This window comes from Calidris pugnax, unplaced genomic scaffold (assembly GCF_001431845.1).
Source record: "Calidris pugnax isolate Ruff unplaced genomic scaffold, ASM143184v1 scaffold208, whole genome shotgun sequence".
Taxonomy (NCBI): domain Eukaryota; kingdom Metazoa; phylum Chordata; class Aves; order Charadriiformes; family Scolopacidae; genus Calidris; species Calidris pugnax.
The window spans coordinates 1,671,818-1,697,788 of NW_015090967.1; the positions used below are offsets into that span (position 1 = coordinate 1,671,818).

General features: G+C 41.5%; 1 protein-coding gene across 2 annotated transcripts in view; it reads left to right on the forward strand.

The window, feature by feature from the left end:
• Window positions 1-6,589: 6,589 nt before the first annotated feature.
• ADAMTSL1 (ADAMTS like 1) overlaps window positions 6,590-25,971 on the forward strand; it is a 208,822-nt gene continuing 189,440 nt past the window's right edge. Inside the window, exons 1-2 of one of the 2 annotated variants that reach the window (XM_014952589.1) lie at window positions 6,590-6,892; window positions 23,186-23,313. In XM_014952589.1, the coding sequence (XP_014808075.1) occupies window positions 6,836-6,892; window positions 23,186-23,313 (185 nt within the window). In that variant the 5' untranslated portion in view covers window positions 6,590-6,835. Of the gene's footprint in view, window positions 6,964-23,185; window positions 23,314-25,971 lie in introns of both variants that reach the window. The other variant, XM_014952590.1, reaches the window with a different exon arrangement.

Sequence of the window (25,971 nt, forward strand, 5' to 3'; positions counted from 1 at the left end):
ACAGGTGGCTTCTGAGTGAAAACGGTAACATATTCTCCCCCGGGAGATCAGCTCCAAAGTTGAGTTCACTCTTTCCTGCTATAAAGCATATTGATGTTAACAGTTTTCTTCTGCCTGCACGTGTGTTTTTCAAATTAAGTATTGTTAAATCTGTAGAGCTTAAAATACTGCTTCAGACACTCTCCTTTGCTTCTACTTCCATTTCATATAATCTGCCATAGGTGTACAGTGCCGATAACAAGCTCCACTTCTCACAAACAAATGCAAACCGATTTAATTTAAACACCTGGCAGAGGTGAAGGAGAACTAGAACTAATGATCAGTTCAGAAAGCAGAAGAGGCAATTTTAAGGACATGGAATAGCATGTAGTTGTGCATTCACTCTCCCCTAAGACGGTGAAGGACTTATATTTGTAATATCAGGGTTTGGAGGTCACTTATTTGCATATGTATACGCAGAAAGCGATACTGAATGCAATCCTGAACTCACCAATCTCCAGTATCAATTTTGCAAATTATCTTAAAGAACTCAGGACTTCATCTGTAGCATTAAGATTTGCTGAGAACAACCCTTTTCTTACTGGTGAAACAAAGTGCTAGGCATAGTAGGCACCGTCTGCATTCAGTAATACGTCCCTTGAGGTTTCAGCTATTACTTCTGTTGCAGGTAGAATTCCTTTATTGCTCTGAATTCTTGCATTTATTCAGGATGCGTGACAGAGAGAGTTTGGAGATGAACAGGGCCTGTGACTTTACCTTTCAGGCAATGTTACCCTGTTTAGGGCCTATTTTCCTTCTTACTATAGGCTTTTTTTTTTGAGTATATATATGCAAGCCTAAAAGAAATGCCCCCACCCCCAGACTAGTGTTCCTACCAAGACCTTTCAGCAAGACAAATAAATTAACTCCATAAAAAATGCATATATGTAGTATAACAAAACCCAGGACCTGAACAGCAGGATATGGAGATGTTCAGCTCCAGAACACTGCTAGGCACTTCGTGCCTTAAAGTAATTTTTCAGTAAATCTACACTTCTTTTTCAGTTCATTTTTTAAATTTTCAGTTAGAAATAATTCAAATGAGCCTTTAGGTAGAGGCAACACTGCTCTGTAGAAATTGGCAGATATTGGGCATGACTCCTCATTAAAGCTGTATGCAAGAATTTGAGTAGACCTTTCCTTTGGATTTGATTCATGTGAGTTTCCATTCCTTGAATTTCACTTTGATTTCTAGGTTCAAATATGTGTGGAAAACTGAAAGCCAAACTGTTGGAAGTATGATATTCATGTGGTTTCATGAAAAAATTATGGGGTTTGCATGAGTTTGTTGTGAAAACAGAATTCAAGCTGCATTTAAGAATCTGCTCTGAATTTTAAAAGTGCAACAAAATATCAGGTCTGGTGAATTTCATACAATTTACAATGCTATTATGAACATCGTGCTTCTCTGCTACTGATTAAGCACATATCTTGAATAAACAAAGCTCTTTGTAGCTAAATCACCTTTTCAACATGTCTGAACATCACAGGCCACAAAACTTGGTAACATTACTACAAGATCTTCAACTCATTACAAGAAAGGCATTGAGGTGCTGGCACACATCCAAAGAAGAGCAGTGAAGCTAGTAAAGGTTCTAGAGAAAAGGTCTATGAGAAGCAGCTGAGGGAACTGGGATTATTTAGCCTGGAGAAAAAGGAGCTGAGGGGAGACAATATTGCTCTCTACAACTACCTGAAAGGAGGCTGTAGCCAGGTGAATGTAAGTTTCTTTTCCCGTGTAACAAGTGATAGGACGAGAGGAAACTGCCTCAAGTTGCACCAGGGGAGGTTTAGATCGGATATTAGGAAAAAGTTTTTCACTGAAAGGGTTGTCAAGCGTTGACATGGGCTGCCCAGGGAAGTGGTTGAGTCACGATCTCTGGAGGTATTTAAAAGCTGTGTAGATGTGGCACTTAGGGACATGGTTTAGTGGTGGACTTGGCAGTGTTAGGCCTATGGTTGGACTTGATGATCTTAAATGTCTTTTCCAATCTAAATGATTCTATGATTCTATTCTACAACTATGCTATCATTCTCCATGCAAAATTCCCATCTGTTGCAATGGGAGGCCCATGAACGGAACAACGGCACGATACGTGGAATCCAAGTATAATCCAGTTATTCCAGTTTAGACAATTTAGTCAGAGATCTCTGTACTGACAAGAAGACTCTCCAAAAATTCCTTTTAAAAACCCACCTTTTCCAAAGTTGAATAAGAACTGTCCAAAATCAAGAATTCTGAAATGGGTTTATGTAGTATTAGAGTAAAATCTCCAGTTTAAAGTTGGGCTAAGAGAAAGAAAAAAAAAAAAAGACAAACATATGGTTATTAAAAAGTTCTTCTCAGTTGTATCATTCATTGTAAGCCATGTAATCATAATTGCATAATTACAACAGTTTGCTTCTTACCAAAAAAAAAGCAGTCATCGTTTACTCTATTCAATATTACAAACCTTGCTGTATAACATAAAAATTCAGCATTGAAAATTCTGTGTACAGGAATGTCCAAGACTATCTGTAAGTCCTTCCCCTATGATGTTAGCCTTCTTGGGGCAAAGGAACAGGGTATGGGAGAAAAAAGACAGCAGTGGACAGGAGATGTGTGGAAAAAATTCTTTTGTGCAATTCTCAGGTGTGTGTTGACACTGCTGGTGAAGTAAAGGATTTGGGCCCTTGTGTAGTCATGCTATTTGTAAAACATGCATGAATCAATCATAGAATCATAGAATCATAGAATTTCCCAGGCCGGAAGGGACCTCCAAAGGTCATCTAGTCCGACCTCCCCGCAGTCAGCAGGGACACCCCCAACTAGACCAGGTTGCCCAGGGCCTCGTCGAGCCTCTCCTTGAATATCTCCAGGGATGGGGCCTCAACCACCTCCCTGGGCAACCTGTTCCAGTGCTCCACTACCCTCACAGTAAAGAACCCCCTTCTAATCTCCAATCTAAATCTGTTCCCCTCCAGCTTGAAGCCATTGCCCCTCGTCCTGTCACTGCAGGCCTTTCTAAACAGGCTCTCCCCAGCCTTCCTGTAGGCTCCCTTCAGGTACTGGAAGGCTGCTATTAGGTCTCCCCGGAGCCTCCTCTTCTCCAGGCTGAACAACCCCAGTTCCTTCAGCCTGTCCTTGTAGCAGAGGTGCTCCATCCCCTTGATCATCCTTGTGGCCCTCCTCTGGACCCTCTCCATCAGGTCCATGTCCTTCTTGTATTGAGGGCTCCAGACCTGCACACAATACTCCAGGTGAGGTCTCACCAGAGCAGAGTAAAGTGGCAGAATCCCCTCTCTGGACCTGCTGGCAACGCTTCTTTTGATGCAGCCCAGGATGCGATTGGCCTTCTGGGCTGCAGCTGCACACTGCCTGCTCATGTCCAGCTTCTCGTCCACCAGAACCCCCAAGTCCCTTTCCTCAGGGCTGCTTTCCAACACCTCACCCCCTAGTTTGTATTGGTGGCGAGGATTGTTCCGGCCCAGGTGCAGAACCTTGCACTTGCTCTTGTTGAACCTCATGAGGTTCACCTGGGCCCACCTCTCCAGCCTGTCCAGGTCCCTTTGGATGACATCCCGTCCCTCTGGTGTATCGACAACACCACACAGCTTGGTATCATCCGCAAACTTGCTGATGGTGCCTTTAATCTCCCTGTCTATATCATTGATAAAAATGTTAAACAGCACCGGTCCCAGCACGGACCCTTGAGGAACACCACTTGTGACTGGTCTCCATCTGGACTTTGAGCCATTGAGTACTACCCTCTGGATGCGACCATCTAGCCAGTTCCTTATCCACTGAACAGTCCACCCATCAAATCCGTACCCCTCCAATTTGGCAATCAGGATGTTGTGGGGGACCGTGTCAAAGGCCTTACAGAAATCCAGATAGATCACATCCATAGGTTGCCCCTTGTCTACTGACCAAGTCACTTTATCATAGAAGGCCACTAGGTTAGTCAGGCAGGACCTGCCCCTAGTAAAGCCATGTTGGGTGTCCTGGATTACCTCCCTGTCCTTCATGTGCCCAAGCATGGCATCTAGGAGGATTTGTTCCATGATCTTCCCAGGCACAGAGGTGAGACTGACAGGTCGGTAGTTCCCAGGGTCCTCCTTTCTACCCTTTTTAAAAATGGGTGTGATGTTCCCCTTCTTCCAGTCTGCAGGGACTTCACCTGACTGCCATGATTTTTCAAATATCATGGAAAGTGGTTTGGCAACTACATCAGCTAGTTCCTTCAGGACTCTGGGATGTATCTCATCAGGTCCCATGGACTTGTATATCTTCAGGCTCCTGAGTTGATCTCGTACCTTGTCTTCACTTACAGTGGGAGGGACCTTGTCACCCTGGTCTCCAACTTTTTTGTCATCAACACAAGAACTAGGAGGAAGGGGGTTACCAGTGAAGACCGAGGCAAAGAAGTCATTGAGAACTTCTGCCTTCTCCTCATCTGTTGATACAAGTTCCCCACTGTTGCACATCAGGGGGGGTACATTTTCTTTAACCTTCCTTTTCTGGTTAACGTACCTGTAGAAGCCTTTCTTATTTTTCTTTACGTCCCTTGCCAAGTTCAGTTCTAGCTGTGCCTTGGCCTTCCTGACCTCATTCCTGCACATCTTGGCAGCATCCCTATACTCTTCCCAGGATGCCTGTCCCTTCTTCCATTTCCTGTGTAGCCCCATCTTGCCCCTTAGTTTGACGAGCAGGTCTTGGCTCAACCATGGTGGTCTCTTGCCCTCCTTGCCCATTTTCCTACATGTGGGGATTGAGATCTTTTGTGCTCTTTTAGTAGATCTGCATGTTTAGTTTCCGGAGTTTTCAAGGGCAATATGAGAAGTTGTAAATTCTGCCATGGTGTCATCCTGTGGTGGTTTCCCCACTTCTGAGCCAGAGGGTGGTGCAACGTTGTCCGTTCTTCTCCTGTCCTCCAGGAAATGGTCTCTGAAGTCACTGTGTGAGGAGATTTGGACACATAAAGGACTCACTGGTGGTATAGAAATCTTAGTACTCATTTCAGGACTTTTCTCACCCCTGCTACGTTCAGTTCACCTAGCTGGTTTTCCATAATAGCCCCTTCCCACTGAGTCTTTTTGGTATTCTTTGTCCTGTTTCCTTGCTCACCAAGTCCAAATATCCCCAACCAAGTACTGCTGGCCAGTGCAAGCTAAAATCTCTTTCTCCCACTGTTCCTAGTTACTTTTGTTTCTTGTTCCAAATTTCTCTTTTAAGCCTAATTTCCCAAGCCTAGCTCTGTCTAGCTTATCTCTTTTTTATTTTGGCCTTCAGATATCTTCAGCGTTTATGTTCCTTGTTCCTGTTATGCCAAGCCAGACCTTCTTCTTTCCTCCTATCTGACTTCCCAACATCTGTAACTCTTTTTTCCCCCCTGAGTTGCTTTCCTCTTGCAAACTCTGTATCACTCTCCATCTGCTCATCTAGCTTTTCTTCTAGGCTGTTTTTCCTTTCTACTGATGTGCAGTTCTCTTAAATGCTTTGTGGTCTACACTTGCTCCTTTTTCCCTTCTGTCCTTAGTCCTGGTGCCCTTGGCAGAGTTTCCATTTCTTGTGCTAGCTTCTGACTTTAGTCATTTTTCAGACTCAGTGCCGGGATACTGTTCTCCACCCCTAACACCCCTCATGTACCTTACTTTTCTCCTTCGTTGCCTGACCTTACTGAAGTACCACACTCTAGAGCTTAGGGAAGACAAGGCTTTCTACGTGCCCATCTGGATATAGCATGTCCTGAAGCACCATAATGTTGTGACTGCAAGAGACGTCCAGCTCAGCCCCATGTGGGAGAATGCCTACTATGTTAAGAAAGAGTTCTTGGATCCAGTTAGCAATTTTTGCTTCATAAAATAAAACAAATAGACAGACCAAAAAAAAAAAAGAGTTGGCCACTCTGAGACTTCAGGCAATGCAGAAGCATAGGCATGCAAACTGGATGAATTCTGAACAGAGTGAGAGCACTGATTTGAAATCCCTGTCCAACAAATTAATACTTAAAAGGTAGAGTTCCTGGCTTTCCTGAGGTGTGTGGATCTTTGCCTTTCTGCGCTGAATTCTTCCTCTCATAAGCTCACTTTCCTTCTAATGCCAATAGGTTACCAGTTTTTAAATTTTCCCCCAAAAGAAAAAAGCAGTGACAGAAAGTCTGTCATTTCTGTTAGAAACATTCCTGCTTTACAATTTGGGAGCCGAGTCAGACTCCCTTATTACTGAACAAACGGTGTAAAAGGGTTCCAGGGAGCATTCTTCTGTAGAGAATACAAGTCTTTAGGAAAACATACTTTCTCCCTGGAGGATTTCAGCATTTTCCGATTGGTGCCTTTTATGGCATACATTATGTATTGACAGAGATTAAGTTTCCCTCCTGTCTGGAACAATGCACGCTCAGGAGGAGAGCTACCGACCCCGCAATAAGCGTGAACAGCTCACGGCAAGCGGTGGAGCAGAGCTCTCCCTTCAGCTGTGCCTGTTCTGCCTCTCTCCTCTCTCCTCCTCCTTCTCCTCCTCCTCCTCCTCCTCTCTCTCCCCCTCTCCCTCTCTATTCTTCCCCTCCGTCTTCCACTCTTAGGCTTTCCTTAGACCCCTCGGCTTTGTCTGACTAGCAGGAGGGGGGGGGACTGGCTGCTGGACGGCTCGGGGAGCCCTTCCCCGCAGCTCACCCCCAAAACCCACCCACTCACGGCTGGGTCAGGAAATGTGAAGCGGGGCTGATGGAGGCGGAGAAGCGGGGCTGAAGGTCCGCACTAGCGCTGGATGTGACAGCCGGCAGCTCCGCAGTTAGGGCAAGTGTCCGACCCCACCATGGAGGGCTGTCGCTGGGCAGCTGCGGGCACTCTCCTTCTGGCTTCGCTCCTCCTGGTAAATGCCCTTTCTTTCCTGCAAATATGTATTGCTTGTGGCTGATATTGAATCCGTGTGTATGTATGCCGGTAGGTATGTTTCTAATCGTGAGGATCGCAGTTAGAGTTTGTTTTGAATAAACCACGTTAAATCTTACCCTCTCTAAAGTGTTGCCTTGATATTGGAGGATTGGAGCCTTGATATTGTGGGTTGCTGCAGGTAGAACCGAGAAGTTGATGTTGGCATCAGTTTTATAAACTCGGAGAGCAATGACCTGTGAATGGTGATTTAACTGCTGGGGATTTAGACAAGAGCTGTTTCTCTGCTCTTTAAATCATGGAGTTTAAATTATGGAGTTTTCTTTCTTCCTAAAAAAAAAAACAGGAAAGAAAAAATATTTTTCAGCTGTGCACATGCGGAGATACCAGGTACAGCGTGTACTGAACTTTTTCCTGCAGCCAGTTTAAATGAGCTCTCATTACTGCTGTAACTCATTACAGAGACAAGTTTATACCTTGGAAGTTTATACTTTTGGAAGTTATGTTATTTGATATCTGGTATACTTAAGGGCTATAAAGCTAATCGTTACTATATGATTTTCTTGCATATTTCCTCTGATTATCCTGATAGGGTGCTCTACAGTTGAGCACTGTAGCTCTGCTGTTTGATTGAGATTAAATGTTCCATTTTGATTCATACTTAATTTTATAAGTATGAGCTGTATGTTTGCTATCAGAAATTTGTAGTATGAATATTAATATGCACTTACTTTTGATAGTTGTCTTGACATAGGTATATGTTGTCTTTTTGTGAAGATTTGACTGACTGCAGTCATTCAAATAGCAAAGAATCTTAAATACATGAGCTTCATAGCAGCTTGCATCTTGTTATTTATCTGTATAAAACAATCTATGGTAATCATTGTAAACTAATCTTAAGACATTTTTCAGCAGCCACATGGGTACCCAAACAGTGGGATAACCCTATTTGAAATGCCTATTAAAAATACTGTATGATTTTTTTAACCTTCTTGGATATATAATCACTAAATGCTAATTAATCACTAGGAATAAGAATACTATCTGGACTGACCTAAAAGTCTTATTTTGTTTAAAGGTCTATTTTCCATTTAAAATACTGAATTATCACAAAACAGCATAGTGTCAGCATAGATTCTCTTTCATTTGTGAAAATGAGAAGTTTATAACCTGATGACTGTGATATATTACGAGTATACTGCAGTGCTAATTTAGGGAAGATCAACAGGAGATATGACTCAATAAGACTGTAAGGGCTGTAGGATTTGGCCCCATGTTAAGCTCATACTCATAACATTTGTACTTCACTCTGCTGCTTGTGAATTAAGTTCTCAGTTCCTAATTCATGAAAATAAATAGTGCATTCTGCTGCCAACTATTATGCATTATATTCCATACTATACTAGTTTGTATTTGTATGACTTACCCTGCCTCAAGAGATTTCCCCCCCACCTCCCACCAAATCTCTTTGTGCCTTAAGAATAGTGATGTGAAGCAAGCTTAACTTTCTTTTTTGAATCGGGCCATTCTTTTGCTCTTTCCATACTCAGGAAAATCTCTCACTTGCTTTCAGCAGGAGATTAGGTAAACATGCAAGAATTTGACTTACAGCTTGGGTAGAGATGGAGATAAGTTGTGGGATACCCAGGTATACATGTTACTACTATAGTTTATTGCAGCATGAGTTCACACAGGGCGTGGTAGAAAGCTCATGGATGTTTTTGAGAAAAAAAAAGAAGCATCTTATCAGGCCTGTGACCTGGCTTCTAGCCTCACAGGTTTTAGTCTTTAGTCAGGTAGGTGGAATGAAATTGGAAACTACAACAATCAGCATTTGGATTTATGTGCTTCACCTTGTACCTCTCTCCCTGTTTTGCCCACAGTGAGAAACACAAGCAGCATCTAGTCATATAGCACTCTGCAAACATCATCAGAAGTTCAAAGTTGTAATCACTAAGGCTAGGTAACAAACACTTACAGGATGAGTCTTACAATAAGTTATCACATGTTCCTATATTTTCAGTAACACACTGCAGAGCAAAGTAGCACCTTAAGCCTTTGTTTGGCATCCTTGCCTCGGCAAGGAGGTTGCAAAGCCCAGACACTTGCACAGCCCATGTGCACATGATGCTAAGGGGATGGACAAGCCCACAGGCAGTACCTGCAATAACCTCCTCTGTTCCCCTTGTCAGCCAGCAGATATAATCTACTTCAGGGAAGACTGCCTAGAGAGGTGTAGTAGTCCATATATCCCACTACTCCATCAGGATTCTTAAGCTTCTTCAGAAACAATTATATTAATTTTCAGTTGAGTGGTGCTTGACTAAGGTCTGTGGGGGTTGGTAGCTTATTTGTTAACTGCCCTAGAACTTGCTTCATACACAGTTTCCCTGGCATAAATGGGAATTAGGTACTTTCATAGATACTTTTGAGAATCTGAGCCATAACACTAGGCGCCTGTCTTGAAAAAGTAATGTCAAAATGAAAGTAACTTGAAAAGACAATTTCTCTCTTTCCCAGCTAAGACCAGGTATTTGGAGAATTTTGCTCATTGCCCTGTGAACTTTTGCATGTTAAGGAAATATTAACGCACTGCTCTTAAAAGAGACAAAAGAAAGCAGACATTCTGTTCTGAAGATTTCCCTTTCTATTGGTTTAAGAATAAAATCCTAACACAAACAAATCACAGTTGTCTAACTCAAAGGAAATGTGGCCAAAACCATAACCAGCCATGTATTCATCTGAAGTTGAAGTCAAATCACTTCATGTCAGAAGGGCGTTTAGTTACATTTGTGTATGCTGTTTGCATCTTTTCAGCAGCTTTTTTTAGCTCTCTTTGTTGCTGTTGTGGTACTTACAGAAGTAACACTAGGAACTGTAATAAAGTACATGTGGTTTTCTGCAGGATTTCTTTTTTTTTTTTTTTTTTTCTGTGCTAATTTGTACATGGAAGATAGTCAAATACAATAGTCCATTCCTTCCAGGCTCTTTGGCATTAGATTCCTCTATTATCTAACTGGGTCTGTCTTAGATGACCACAAGCACAATTAGCCAGTGCAATGAATATAATGTTTCTTGTTTACATCTGAATGTACAAAGCTTGACAGTTTGTCCTTTCATGTGTAGATAAGTCTACCTACTGTTGTATGTCTACTTTTCTGTTTCTACAATTGCAGCTGTGTAGAGAGGGATTTTTCCAGTAGAGGGTCCAAACTGAACACATTTCTTTTCACGTGCAATAGTGTATATGTACAGGCTGGCATTTGATCACTTCAGTTCAGTAAGAAGTTCAGCTACACAAGCTAAGATTTATTCATGTGAAGGAGCGCAAAATTTCTCACCATTGTGGTTTGTGGCCAGTGTATGTTCAGGCAAAATGAGGAAAGTAAGCAGCAGATATACATTTCACGGAGTGATGGAAAACCTTCATTGACCAATAATAGTCAATGCCTAGTGCAGTCCAATCATTTAGGTGTCCTTCTATTTCAGGGAATATAAAACATTTCTTCACAGGTTTGAGATTATTTTTTTAACCAGCCAAAATTTTTCCTTATGGAAAAAGGACAAAGAGAGAGGGCTGTCTACTGGTGACTAGAAAGATGTAAAGGTTGGTATCATGGTTTTAAAGATGCCATTCTCAGTTGTTTCATTTGTCTTTCAAGATAATTGTATGCAGTGTCTTATCTGTCTCTGTTGAAGGCACTCCCACAATTGGACAGGGTCATCGGCCTTTAAAGGTTTTGCCCTTCTTTTAGGAAGTGGCAAATGCCATTCTCAGAATTCTAACTCTTAATATAAATATAATTGTTCATAAGCATAGTATTAGCTGAGATTTGAGAGCAAGTTTCTCATCTATATACATTGATTTGTGCCAATAGAGGCAATAGAGCTATGCTGAATTCTACCTGCTTAGACTTTGTAGTAAAGGCTTCTCATTTAATAACTGTTTTATTTTGAACTTTTACATGTGGTATTTATATGTCATGCACAGAAGCAATTAAAATACCTCCAAAAAGCATTGGTCATGAATATCTTCTTTTGAAACTCTGAATGGCCAATTTACCTTACTTTCAACAGAACACCTTTGCTGGCTATTATGGGTTTGTTATGGTCCGAATTTGAGCACGCACATTGAAGACTACTGTGGGCCAGGACTTTCTCTCTGCTTCACTGGCCGTGAGATATTACCATATCTGAGATGACTACCTCCAGGTGCATTTCCAGCTTTTTTCTTTTTTTCTCCCTTTAGGTACCCCAATTAGAATTTCATTTGACATATGACCATTTTTTTTTCTTTTTGCTGCCAGAATCCCACTTTTCCAAATTTCTTATAAAAGCAGCTAAAGCTGCGGTGAAATTGGAAGGCAATATAGACAGGTGACTGGGGGAGGGAAAGCAGTGTGTGTACTTGTGAGATTTAATCTGCTTCCAAGGCAAGCATATGTAGAAATCTTAATAGTTTTGCCACCTCTGAATTATTTGGACACTACTTATAGGAGCAGTCCTTCTTCTAGTTGTGTAGAGAAATAAGTGGTATGTTCACTGATTCTACAGTACATTAATTTTCACATTGTTTCCATTTTCGTCCCCACTGCCTATAAAGAATTTCTTCCAAAACTTCAATGCTTTAGCAGTTGCCCTGGGATTTCTGCCTTTCAGGGACTTCTTGTAGAGCAAGTTCAGCAGAGAGGGTGTCAGGGCGGAGGGAAGGGGGTGTGTGATAACGTAAGACATCCTGAAATAAATTCCAAGAGTGCTCAAGAAATGAGACAGGAAATTATATGCAACTTATAATAAATTCAAACTGTCCCATAAAATAAATATAACTCATTTTGTTTCCATATGAATGCACTGTAGGAGTGTCAAATTTCCCCTTCTAGCTTTGTTGGATATAATCTCAGTCCCTGTTTGAAGTTTGCCAGTGTATTGTTCAGATCCTGTGCTATATCAACAGACTCAGAAATGAAAGGGAATAAAGGAAGCAATAAGGTCTCCTACCGTTCTGGTGCTGGCATTAGATTGGTGGACTATTTATTTATTTATTTATGTACTTACTGGCTTATTTAAATCCCTGTATTTCTTTTTGCCTGGACTGTTAAAAACATCTGTTGTTGAGGGCAAATATAACTGTCCTTAACAAGCCCAGGGCTGTCTTTTCTTTTTCCATTTTAGTATGTGGATGGATTATGATTGTAAATGTGTTTTGGATATGACATGTTCATAGTTCCTGTAACTTTTAAAAACAGAGAGCGGGAGATTTTCAAGTTACTGTGGTATTTCCAGTATATTCCTTAAAGGTCTGGCCAGGGCCACGGTTAAAGATGAAAGATCTGAACTAGCTGAAGGGAAGAGGAAGTAATTGAATAGAAATCTCTGAAATTAAAAGCTTGAGCTGCTGCAGTTTGAATTGCAAGACTCTGCTAGTCTAAACTTCAGCAGTTTCAACATTCTCTGATGGGCTCAGCCACCCATTGGTGCTCGTGAGCCCCAGGGAAGACAGGCATTGAGAGGAATGCATACCCTTTCTGTGCAGCATACTGGCTCCAAAGTGGGGATGTGTGTTTTCTTTTACTTGGTGAGAGCAATGGAAAGATAAATGTTTTCATCATGTGTGATATGAGAGTAGCAGCAGCTTAAATCCTGACAGCCTTTAGGTCCTTCCATCTTTGTAATTCAATATAAAATAATGAAAAAAAAAAAGTTACTCCTAGGAAAGTCCGCCACCCTGGTACTGTAAACTCTCAACAATTGAGTGTATTTTCCTTTAAAGAAACATATTTATTAATTTGGAGATCAATTACTTGGTGATTAAGGGAAAATACATGTTAGATAAACCGTGAGGGTTTTAGCTAATTCCTAAGGGTCCCATGAGCATTTTTTTCCTGCCTTCCCTTTACTTTTTGTTATAAAATGAGGTCTTGAGCTTACTTTCTTTACTTCTCCTTCTCTTCCCTGTCTCCTCCTTTCTTCCTTCTTTTGTTTCTTGTTTCCTTCATAGAATCATAGAATCATCTAATCATCTAGGTTGGAAGGGACTTTCAAGATCATCTAGTCTAACCATCAGCCTAACTCTGACAAAAAAAACAACACTAAACTGTGTTCCCCAACACCATGTCAACCCATCTTTTGAACACCTCCAGGGATGGTGCCTCAACCACTTCCCTGGGCAGCCCATTCCAATGCTTGATAACCCTTTCCGTGTAACAATTTTTCCTAATATCCAGCCTGAACCTCCCCTGGAGTAACTTGAGGCCGTTTCCTCTAGTCCTGTCACCTGTGACTTGAGAAAAGAGACTGACCCCCACCTCTTTACACCCTCCTTTCAGGTAGTTGTAAAGAGTGGTAACGTCTCCCCTCAGCATCCTTTTCTCCAGGCTGAACAACCCCAGCTCCCTCAGCCTCTCCTCATAAGACTTGTGCTCCAGACTCCTTACCAGCTTCATTGCCCTTCTCTGGACCTGCTCCTTCCCTCCCTTTCTCTCTCCCTCTCTTCTCCTCTTTCTCTCTCTTTCCCCCCAGTTTTTTACATAAATATTTCCCTTTCAGTTTCCCTGCCTCACTGAGGCTTAATGTTTCAACCCTTTATACAGCCCCTTATTGTTAAAATAAATACATACACAGCTCCATGAGGTAACTGAGAGAGATGGCAGACCATCAGAAGAATAGGAGGCTTCATTTATTTTGAATAAACCTCGTAATTGCGGATGTTTATCTGACATTGAACAAATCTTTGGAGAGCTCTCCTCCCTTCTCTGAAATGTCTCATGACCAGAGAGTGCCATCTTCCTGTCGGAACCTATGGCTCCTGCTCTTAATGCTCTGACCTGCTCCAAAGGAGGCTAAGCCATCCTAGGGCTGATAAGCCCATTAAAATCTATGGTGATGTGACAAGGTCTACTATCTCAGACTTTCAGAACCAGTTTCTAAATCCAATCCATGTTTTGCTTGGTGGCACATAAAAGGACTGATTGTTGGATGTCGTGACCTGTTTGGAGAGTTAGGCTGGGTGAATGTCTGAAGCTCAAGATCAGTTTACTAAAGCAAGGGAAAATGGTCAATATGCACTTTTCCAGCGTATCACTCTACTTCTTTGCGGGAGACAGTGGTTCACCTGTGGAGCTGGGAGTGTCAGCCATATGTTGACCATTTTTTCTTGAAGCTGACAAACACTGCCCAGTCAGCACACAGCTTTCACTTCTCACCACTTAGAAAACTCTTGGCATACAATAGGACTTGTAACAGATAACAATTCTGCTTTTAGGAACAAGTTCTTTACTATGAGGGTGGTGGAGCACTGGAAAAGGTTGCCAAGGGAGGTGGTTGAGGCCCCATCCCTGGAGATATTCAAGGTGAGGCTCGACGAGGCCCTGGGCAACCTGATCTAGTTGGGGGTTTCCCTGCTGACTGCGGGGAGGTCGAAGTAGATGACCTTTGGAGGTCCCTTCTGGCCCAGACCATTCTATGATTCTATGATTTTCCCTCTTTTCCTTTCAGTGTGCCTCTCTGGGCTCTTTCCCCACCCACAGCTCTTGCGACGTGGAAAGCAAACCCAAAGTCCTTGAGTGCAAGATGCACTTTTGAACCCATGCTGTTGGGTGGGTTCCGAATTCTGGAAAGTGATTTCACCCATCCTGCATCTGAACCAGTCCTAGCCTCGAAAACCCTTCTGAGTCAATTAGGCGACAAGTCTGAGACTGAGCCAGCTTGGACCTGCTCTGTATTGGATCACCCATGCCTGGTGTTTACACCAGCACAGCAGGATTTAAATACAACAGGGTGTTGTAACTTGGGTCTGTGAGAGCAAGAAAGAGAGCTCTTGTATTCACATTGCTCTCCTGGTGTGTATTTTCATATGGGTAAGTGGAGTGAGAGATAGGACTGATCTGAGTTTTATAAGGCACTGTTATAAAATGTTATAGGGAGCGCAGTGTGCAGCGTGTTGAAGTGATATAGTGTCAGCTCCATCCTCTGCCAGTAACGTTCCCCCCCCCCAGCCCCAGCTGGCTGCTGCCCTTTTAGGAGAAGAAATGAGCTCATGTTTGGCACATTTCTCCTGGGATACAACTTCCAGTCCAGGTTTGGGAATGGCTGTTTAGCTCCTAAAGTCCTGAGATGGCTGTTTATTGTTTTTCCCTGTTTTGTTGCAGACTAGAAGCTGTGTACTCCTATTACAAGTTTTAAGAGACTGCATATATATGGCTGTATGACTTGCTTCATGGCAGGAAAAATGGGGAAAGCACTGGCAATGTTGTCATCCTTCAGATGCATGGAGCTAATGACTGTCAGAGGGTGCAAGTGTGTGCAACACTGAGACTGCAGGCATTCTGTTTTCAGGACAACAGAGTTCAGTATGAAATTTTGTCCTTATTACATGTGCAATAACCATGTCAGGTCATATATAGCTAGAAAGGAAGAAGGGGTTATTTCCCTCTTGATGAACCTTTGCTTTCCTGTGCAAAAGGAAAACATGCCATAATTTCCCTTTTTCTGTTCCCTTAGAAATGACCCTGCCTTGCATGACTGTGCTGTTAAGAGTAAAAGAAGACAAAAATGAATGCAGCACTGAAAAGGACTAACACAGCAAATTTTTGCTTATGTTCCTGGGAACTGAATAACTCTATATGTATCAGGTGTCTTCCTTCAGGGTAAAGAAAAGTTGTCCACCTATTGATCTTCCCCTTGTCTGTGTTCACAGCAGCAGAATAAGCGCTGAAAAACTGCCAGAGGATCTCAGTGAGATTTCCTCTTCCCTCCTTCTCATTAAGGTGTCTTCCACTGTTTCTTCTAAGTGATGGATGATTTTGATCCTGAAGAAAGAGTAAATTAAAAACTGCCCAGAAGGAGATTGGGACTTTTTTGTTTATTCCTTTTTAAGAGGCTGAAATGAAAAAATAAATCCTGCCCGTTTATCTGCACTAGCAAAGTCTCACTGTAAAGGAATTACCCAATGTACAGTATATACCCTCACACGTGTGTGCTTCTGTGCCAGTGCCTTCCTTGGGGCATTGAGTCACTCAGATCAAGGGTTGCCTGTGCCAGGGGTTTTCCATAGGAAATACTCTCTTGATCCCTTCATAGGCCTTTTGCCTGGTCTTGCAAGTGCAAAGGATGCAAAAATTCCTCAGTTAATTTCTAAGACTGTGAAAGCCTGGGGCAAGCGGGCTGGTACTGTTCAGCTCACAGCCCCACACCCAGTAGGAGGGAGCTGCTGCTCTCCAGGGAGAAGGGGAGCCAGTGTGCAAGGTAGAGCCTCTTCCACCTCGAGACGTCTGGTACTCATTGCAGCTACTTTTTCTTTCCAGATTGTTTGCCAGAGAAAACAGAGGTTTAGCAGTAGTTTGAAAAGTTCCGTAGGCATCCTCTTGATTTGGCCATATGGAACACCATGCAGTTTACCATAAGAGCAATTGCACCCGTTGTTGCTCAGCATCTCAGGTGCAGTAAACAGCTCTAGCATCTCAGGCATGAGCTCTTCATCTTCTTGGGGACATTTTCTCTCTTAATCTGCTTTTCTGTTCTGGGAGAGCAGAATTCCCATTACTTTGGTAAGAATGTCAGGTAGGCAGGATTTTCTGGCCTATGTAGTCCTTCTGGAGGGTGTCTGGGTGAAAGATCTTGTGGCTGAAGTCATCTTTTTGTCTTTACATGGGATACAGTTAGGATAATATTAAGACAAGCTACCTGTGACACCAGCTAAAATGTTCATCCATCCTGACACTGAAACAAACCCCTAAGGAAAAGAAAAAAGGTTGGCATTTGTTCCCATTAAGTCCTTGGAAACATTGGCTTGAGGAATCCTGCTTACATGAGGTGCATGAAATTAGCAGATATCTGTCCAGAGCTGGAGGACAACTGTCGTCATGAGGATTCCTACTGCTTTCAGGGAATTATCACAAGGATAAAGCTGACTTTAATAAGCCCTTTCTTTAGTACGGTGCAGTTGTTCTGGAAGAGTGGATGTGCTTTGGTCATCCAGTACTGTTTAAAATGATGTGCAGCTCTTTGCCTAGATACATTAAACATGTTTTTTGTGCATTGCAAACTGAACGTGTCAGAATATTTTACTTATGATGTTTCCAAGATAATCGCTCTGAAAAGTTTCAACAGCTACTCAGGAATGTCTTGCATGCTAACATTGTGTTTGACAGTAATTACCAATATTAATTCAACTGGCTGTGATTTTGTTCTGCTTTGCCTTCCTTCAAAAGCCAGAGATTTCCAAGCAGTTTCCCATCTGAGCTGTAATCCAGCTGTTACCTTGGATGGAATGCAACAAAGATACACAATATTGTGCAAATTAAATCTTATAAACTATATATTTACATTGGTTGAAGTTTTGAAATATATGTTTCTTAAAAAGAGATGAGGTCACTGGCCTTGTCTCCTGCTGTTAAACACCTAGATAAGTGCTGAAAGCAGTTTCTCCCTGTTTCACTACAGACATCATTTCAGTGAAGTATATATGTGACCTCAGTGACAAACTAAAGGATCAAAGGACGATCAAGGATTACTCAAAGATGGAGAATGTATTGCTTGGCAAGAATTCATACAGGGATGCACTTGGACATATCTGAAAAGGGAGGGTAGAAAGACTATATAATAGGGAAAAATCCTGGTTTTCTGTCCTTAATACCATTTTCACAGTAGCAAAATACAAGTTTAGGCAATGGCCTCAGAGGAGCCTTGCATATTGTCACTGACAGTTCATCATACCCCTAAACAGTGGGGATATGATAAGAAACAGATGATTTAAATTTCTTAACCAAACCCAGCGGTACATATCATCTGGGAAATAACTGTGGCTTAAAGTCTGTATCAGTGCCTTAGTCCAACAAGAGGTTAACCGCATTTTTCACTATCTATATTGCTGTTTAATCTAGGGAACACCAGGTTCTTGAAAAATATGACTTTAGCAGTGTTTTACTGAATGAGGGGAAAGACTGGAACGCTCAGAAACTGAGGAGCAATTAAACAACATGATCTGCATTTATATGCCCTTTTTTTTTCTGTGTGATGCTGACGAATAGTTGGATTTTGTAGGGATAGGGCAGTTGCAAACAAAATTTTAAATTCAGTTCCAGTATGTGACTAAGATTTATTTTCTTTAGGGTGAACTTCTCTTACAGGTCTCAGGATATGAACAGAGACTTGCTACTTTTCGTGTTTCTCCCTCTGTGCACCGTGTGGGCACAAAAGTGTACACACATGCTCTTAGAAGGAACATGGGTGTCTCACCAGGGATGCAGCTCCTGAATGGCCAGGCAGCTGTTGTGATTTATGGATGTATTAGACTTGTTGTGTTTTTCACATACTGTTCCAGATAAATTATTTCTGTGTACTGTGTGTTAGTGGAGAGGGTAGGAAAGACTAGTTATTCATTTCATAGTCTGAATATAACATGAATATCTCACAACTCTTTAATAAATTTTTAAATTACTGTTAAACACTGTTGGTTTTTTTTAAGAATAAAATTGGATACCTAGCTCTTTTAGTCTTACTTGATTATGTGAGATTATCTTTGTTTATAAGACGTCCTTTGCTCAGCTCATAGCTTTGAGCTTTTTTTTTTGATTTTGTAAGCATGTTCACCTGAGTGCCCTATTCACTGGAGGTTATTTCACTTTGTGCACGTGACCCTTCTTGCTTTCTTGTCCAAAAGCATGAGGCGTTCCTTCTCTTTCTCACTGAAAAACTCTTTGGGAGTCCTCATGGCCATTCCCTCTGGAGCTGCTGTGTCTGGGTGGTAGCTGCAGGATCACCTCCAGGTTAAGTGTGTATTATGATAATAAGGGAAAAACAAAGAGCCGATTTTTGACTATTGCTAAGCAGACCTATTTGTTTTATATAGGTCATTGATAAGCAAATTGCTTGCAGGTGATATTTCTGCCATTGATGCTGTAGATGTCAGGCCATCGTGGCTTTTCTGTGACAAAAGCAGTGGGTGTTTCCTGGGAAGCTCGGGCTGAGATCCACCCAGAAGGGACAAAAGGAGGAAGGCAGCTCTTCTGATACCAGCAGCAGCGTACAATGAGCCTTGATGGCTGTCTGCATTTCCCTTCTTTAGCATATACTGACATTTGGAGAAGCACCAACCTGGGGTACTTTTGGCAGAGATAAAAGACTTTTTCTAAGAGGAAAGTGTTACTTGAAGGAAGTCTTCAGCAATAGCAGCTTTGCTCCTTTCACCTCTAAAGGCATGTACCCCACCTCTGCTTTTTTCACCCTTTTTTTCATTTTTCTTCTGTTTATGCTTCATGGGAGGAACTTTAGGTCTTTAAAGGAGTACTGAAGGAGTGCTTGTACCTGCAGAACACTGCAATGATCTTGACTATTATCAGGAGTACTAAAGCAGGTTCTTCAGTTCACTTTGTTCAAAGTGGGTAGAAATTATAAATTAATGGTATAAGCTATTTTTGAAAAATCTGTGTTAAACAGTCAATTCTCAGCTAGTAATGATATATATCCTTTGAAGCTGCAACCGACCTTCAACAAACAATCTTTTTCAGATGTAAAACGGCTTTTCAGGCATTGCCAGTATTTCAAGCTGAATCTTAACCATGTAGTTCATAGGAGGGAAAACCACTCTACTTTCTTTAACATTAAACACGGATGGAGTGGAAATGAATTATGTTTATTCCACTTGTTAAAAGAAAACTTGGAGCCTGTTCCAGCTTGAGATCACATGCTTTCTGGGAATATATAGGTCTTATAACAAATCTTGGAATGCAAATAACAGGCACATGGCTCTCCTCTGGGTGGGAGTACAATTTATTTCAGAAAAATGTGGGCCCTTAGAATGTCTAGCTGTGCTGATGCTTATAAGTTGTGATGAGGTAAGAGTACTTGGTTCACGTGACTTTACCTTTTTTTAATTATGTCTTTGGGCTTTCAGCCAACGGTGAATAACCAGAACAAGTACCCATTTGCAGTTTGAAGATACTTGTTTCCTGGTAAACTAAAAGCACAGGCACACATTTTCTTTTTAGCAAGCCAAAACGTGCGTTTAGCACACGCACATTTTCAGTTTATTAAAAATACCCTTCAGAAAGCAGTCAGCAGAAATAACCTCAGTAATTGTTGTGTTGCTCCTCTTATCTCACATGTAAATGTTAAAAAGATTGTATCTAGAGAATAGATCACATCTGGTCATAGTCAGAATTTGATCACCTGCAGTTATTGTATTGAAATTAAATCATTTTTCATTTTAATAAAGGCAAGATAAAATGAGAGTGTCAAATAATTGTTATACGCTCGTTAGGCAAATCCAGTATTATCTGCCACAGACTAAATTAATTTACCTTTTTTTTCCCATCCGTAGATCCAAAACAAAATTACATCATATTAAATGTTACAGCAACAAAAAAATGATTCAATTACCCATCTAAACTATCTTCCAAAAGTTATTCTGCAGAAGGAAGTGTTACATGTGTTTAAAATGTCATTACAAACCATGAAGGAAATTGAAAATGGAGGTTGGCCACATCATGGAATAATCATTTTATTTGTCATAGCTGTCAACCTCCACTTGGTAAAAGTGCTAAGACAGGGCAGCAGGATCAGAAGGATCAGCTTCAGCAGAGCTGTTTGAAGAAACCTTGCCTTCTGCCTGCTTGGTTTAGCGTTCTTCTCATTCACGACATTTTTATTAATTAAAAAAAAAAAAGAAATCTTTACAAATTGTGTTGGGTTCCCTTTTCAGCCTATCTTTTAATGTTCTACTCCTGAAGCCCTTCAATTTGATGTTTTCCTTTGACCTCAGCATGCACTGGAGCAGATCCTAAATGTGTCTCAAAAGGGTTGGCTGCCTTTGTGTCAGAAGGCCAAATAGACAACTCAAATTTTAAGTGACATTTGTGTATTTGCCGTTTAAAATACTCTGATTTTTTTTTAAAAAAAGAGCACTTGTGCCCCTGGAGGGTGTGTGAGCAGCGGCAGCACGAGCAATGCAGCAGGCAACCATTGTGAGATGCTGGGGAGCCACGGCTGGGTGGACAGTCTGGGGTGTTGCTGTGTGCTGATCCCTCACCTGACCCTTGCCACTCACTGAGCTCTTCCTTTCAAAAGAAATAACCCTGTCATCTGGTGTGTTCGCAGAGAGGAAAATCCTTTCTTTTTAACCCATTCTGCTCAAACAGACATTCTTCAAAATCAGGTTTGGGCTGTACCTTGATAAAAGCAATAACGGGAAGAGAGGGAAATGGCTGGAGAGGTGTCCTGCAAGTCTTACTTTTTTTTCCCTTTATACAATATCTTCATAAAAGTTTGCCAGTTTGGCATACAGTCTAAGCTCACCTAAACAGGTTTAACATGATCGACTTTCATTTAGTTACCGCTAATTTATTGTGTCAGTGTATCTCAGAGTAGTATCAGGCTTTTGGAAGCAATGTAAGAATACAATTACTCTGTCAATCTGAGCAAGCTAAGAACTGATCCATGAGCTAATTACTCACTTCGGGGCAGTGGGACCATAGGAACAGCACTGGCAATGTTTTCATCCTTCAGATGCACAGAGCTAATGACTGTTAGAGGGTGCAAATGTGTACAGCAGTGGGATTATGGGCTCTCTGTTTTAAGGGGAACAGAATTCAGTGTGAGACTTTGGCCTTATCACTGAGAGGCAGCTAATAAAAGATGTGGGCTCTCACTTCAGCTAATTTTATGCCTGACTGATTACTCATCATCACAGACGACACTAGTGGGTGAACTACAATGTTCTTGCAGGATTTTATAGAACTAAAAGGTTTCTATAGCGTAAAATTCTCTCATTATTAATGGTTAGCACATGTTATGGATTCCCGACTCCTTAAATTATACTGAATAGTTAACCTCTTACCTTGATAAATTGCAATTAACACACATATCCTGTACACCTTTGCTGTACAGACACAGACCATTCAGTTTAGGATCTCGGTTATGTGTGACAAATTCAATATCTCCCTTAAACAGGTGTATACTGAAACTGTTTACAGCCCTAAACCATCACCACCATTTTCTTTTTTGCCTGTGAATAACAATATTCAGGACTGGTGTATTTCACCAGGTTTCAGATATCATGACAAAACTGTTACACAGCTTCACTGAATTTTATTTCAGTGTTGAGCTATCTCTGCGTCTCAAATAATCCCACAGTGTTGAAAGCTAAAGCTGATTCCTCTAACGTGGGCTATGATACTTGCTGATGTTTCTCTGTTGAAGGTGTACCATTGAAGTCTTGCCTTCTCATTTATTCCAAATACAGTTAGAAGTGTGTGGGCCAGGTGTTGGCCCACATCACAAGCCAAGCTTTGAAGGACAGCACTATTTGGTCTCCATCAGGCACAGGCATTATCCATGTACTCTTGCATGCTTCTGTGGGCTATTCAGTTTCTTCCACCAAAACCGTATCATCCGTGAGGGATAATATCCATCGAAATGATTAAATCATTTATGTCCATACAGATCTATGTGTCATTTGCATGAATGAGAATGAAATGCTGGATACATGCATAACTGCATTATTTGAGGCAGGTACTGCTGAACATATACAAGTTAATCCTAGAAGACCTGAGCATTTCTGAGCCCATCAGCGCTGCTTCTCTATAAAGTTGTTTTGTGCCCAGCCACTAGCATTAACAACAGCACTGCCTGGGTCTATGCCTGGCATTGGAGAACTCCAGCTCTTCATGTAGAGTGCGCTTCCTTTTTTGAGTTAGCAAATAGTAGGGATAAAGCAGTTAGGGAATATTTGTCCAGAAAGTTTTATAGGGAATCTTTGGATGGAGAAGAAGTAATGATAGATCCAGTTCCATATAGTGAGTGCGTGAAAAGTCATTATGCTGAATGTCTTTGTATCACATTGATTCACTATGTTGTGATTCCTTTTTTCCTCAAGAGCATCTTGGAGTGCACTTTTTAATATGCCCTTTCATAGTTTCTAACACAGCAACAAAGCTTCAAACTACAATTTCTAATGCCTATAATACCCCACCTCTTCCTTTTAATCAGGAAAAATCCTTTGCCTTATTGTTGTCCAAAGTGCTATTTTATAGTAGTCATCACTAATCTTAAATTGAGACAGAGTATGACACTCAAAGGATGAAAGCAAGTTCATACAGCAAGCCCCACTACGAGAACCAACTGCCAATCAGTAAGAATGTCAGAGAATAACAGATTTATTCAGTGCTTTCAGTGACAAAGATGACATTGAGTAAAAAGAAATGTTAAACTAACAACAATGATTTTTGTACTTTAAATGATTTTTTCCTGATTTCTTTTCCCTTCTCCCTCTCCTTAGAGCTCCAGAACAGCTCGCTCGGAGGAAGACCGAGACTCACTGTGGGATGCCTGGGGCTCGTGGAGTGAATGTTCACGCACTTGTGGAGGGGGAGCTTCATATTCACTGAGACGCTGTCTGAGCAGCAAGTAAGTGGGTGAATGCTTTTCACTTTACTGATGGGAGAATTCAACATACTCCTCTGTGTCAGACCTTAAGAAGTAATCAGTAGAGGTCTTGAACTACACTGGAATTTCCAACTCAGTGTCAAAAAATTATGGTGATGTGTTTTTTAATTCAGGCAAGCAGCCAACATGTTTGATAAGGCACCCTTTTAAAATATAGTGAGAACCTATGGAGATATAAAAGTTGCCTGGATGGGTGCAAGGCTGCCAGCTACTGAAAAGTGAAACTGCCTTACACTTTCACCATTTAAGTGGTAAGACTTTTCACACACTTGTACCAGACTACAGCTAATTCACTAGGTTTAGCACCCAACGATCTCAGCCTCACTGAGACTATAAAAGCACCACATTCACTCAAGATGACATAGAATCATATAGAATAGTTTGGGTTGGAAGGGACCTCAAAGATCATCGAGTTCCACCCCCCTGCCATGGGCAGGGACACCTCCCACTAGAGCAGGTTGCTCAAAGCCCCATCCAGCCCGGCCTTGAACACTTCCAGGGATGGGGCGTCCATGACTTCCCTGGGCAACCTGTTCCAGTGTCTCACCACCCTCACAGGAAAGAATTTCTTTCTAGTATCTAATCTAAATCTCCCCTCTTCCAATTTAAAACCGTTGCCTCTTGTTCTTTCACTACACTTCCTGACAAAGAGTCCCTCTCCAGCTCTCCTGTAGGCTCCCTTCAGATATTGAAAGGCCACTATAAGGTCTCCCTGGAGCCTTCTCTTCTCCAGGCTGAACAATGCAAGCTCTTTCAGCCTGTAATCGTAGGGGCGGTGCTCCATCCCTCTGATCATCTCCATGGCCCTCTGCTGGACCCGTTCCAGCAGATCCATGTCCTTCCTGTGTTGAGGACTCCAGAGTTGAATGCAGTACTCCAGGTGGGGTCTCACGAGCGGGGAGTAGAGGGGTAGAATCACCTCCCATGACCTGCTGGCCACACTTCTCCTGATGCAGCCCAGGATGCAGTTGGCTTTCTGGGCTCCCAGAGCACACTGCCAGCTCATGTTAAGCTTCTCATCCACCAACACCCCCAAGTCCTTATCCTCAGGACTGCTTTCTAGCTATTCTCCGCCCAACCTGTATTTGTGCCTGGGATTGCCACATCCCAGGTGCAGGACCCTGCACTTGGCTTGGTTAAACTTCATGTGGTTTGCACAATCCCACCATCACATCCTGAGCTATATAAAAAAGAACGATAACTCTGCTGAGGCTATCTTATGAATTAAATTTCAGGTAGGAAATCTCCCATACCAGCAAAACCTCCTCAACAGACTGAAGCAGAATGGCCCATTGCAAAGATGAAGTCTTGGTACCCAGTCAGGCACCTGAGCTTTATTCCTCCCCAGTTACTAGCTTGCAATGGAACATGTACAAGTCATTTGACATTTCCTTTCTATAGTATATATAAGTTTACCTGCAAAATATTTCTAGAAAATACTATTTCTATCTACTTCAGGAAATAGTTTACCTGCAGTAAACATGGTATATGTGATAAATATTAACAGAGTTCTGAGAAAGGATATGAAGGAAAGCTCCAGATCCAAACATTGTGGCTTACTGCCATCTCTGATATCTTATATATCACAGTGTTAAAAGTGTAATATGATTTTCCATCCTGCATGTGTTTCCTTTGTTTTTTATATCATGTGCTTATAAAATTGATGTTAATAAAAAACTGTACAATACACGTCGAATTTTCCCACATCTGATATTTTAATACATTATACTGTTTAGTGAGGATAAGAAACAGCACAAGGCATTGAACCATAATATCAGAATACAGCATTGTATATTTTAGCTTTATCTATGGACAGTTTGTTTCTTAGTTCCAGCAATCATTTAGCTGACAGTGTGCAAAACTCTGCTGGAAGGATAAAAGGAAAGCAAAGGCATCTATGGAAATCAGTGGAAAACCTGTATTTTTCAGTTCCACCTCTATGTAAAAAAATTAGAATAATTTAGTTTTTTCCTCATCTCTTGTTAGTTCTGTAGGAAATATTCATTCTGCAAATACTCAAAATTGGAAATAGCAGAGACAGGAATTTATTTTCAATCACAGTGTATGCTTTACATTAGGAAAATAAGTGAACTTCTGTATGTTCCTTTAATATAGACATGAATCCAGGTATATCAGGAGATCTGGGGAATCTGAGTAATACCAGGACTTGCTGACTACAGCTGTGCTCCTTCAATGAGAACCTCCTCAGTAGTTTCTAGAGGGGAAAACCCTTGGAGCTCCATGTCAGTAGTAGTAATAGTGCTCTGTAGTATGTGAGGATCAACCACTCCTCTTGAGCAGGCTCTCCTCATCTGCTTCTCTTTGATCCTTGTACTATTCAGGATGTCCCTGAAGCTACCCCAGTGGAACAGGGAATAAACTCATAAATCTCACCATTCTTGTTTTTCTTAGAATACCTAGCCACTGTCCTGTCAGTACATAAACAATACTGCCTTCCTTAAAAAACTAACTGCAAACTTTAGCCCATTCAGATATGGAAGGCCCCTGTTTCCAGGATAGGATGCAGGAGTTTAAGTGCACAATTTTAATTAAGTGCACTTGCTTTTAATAGCAATAAATCGTGAATAGTAAAAGTTGACCTGGAATTAGCACAGCATC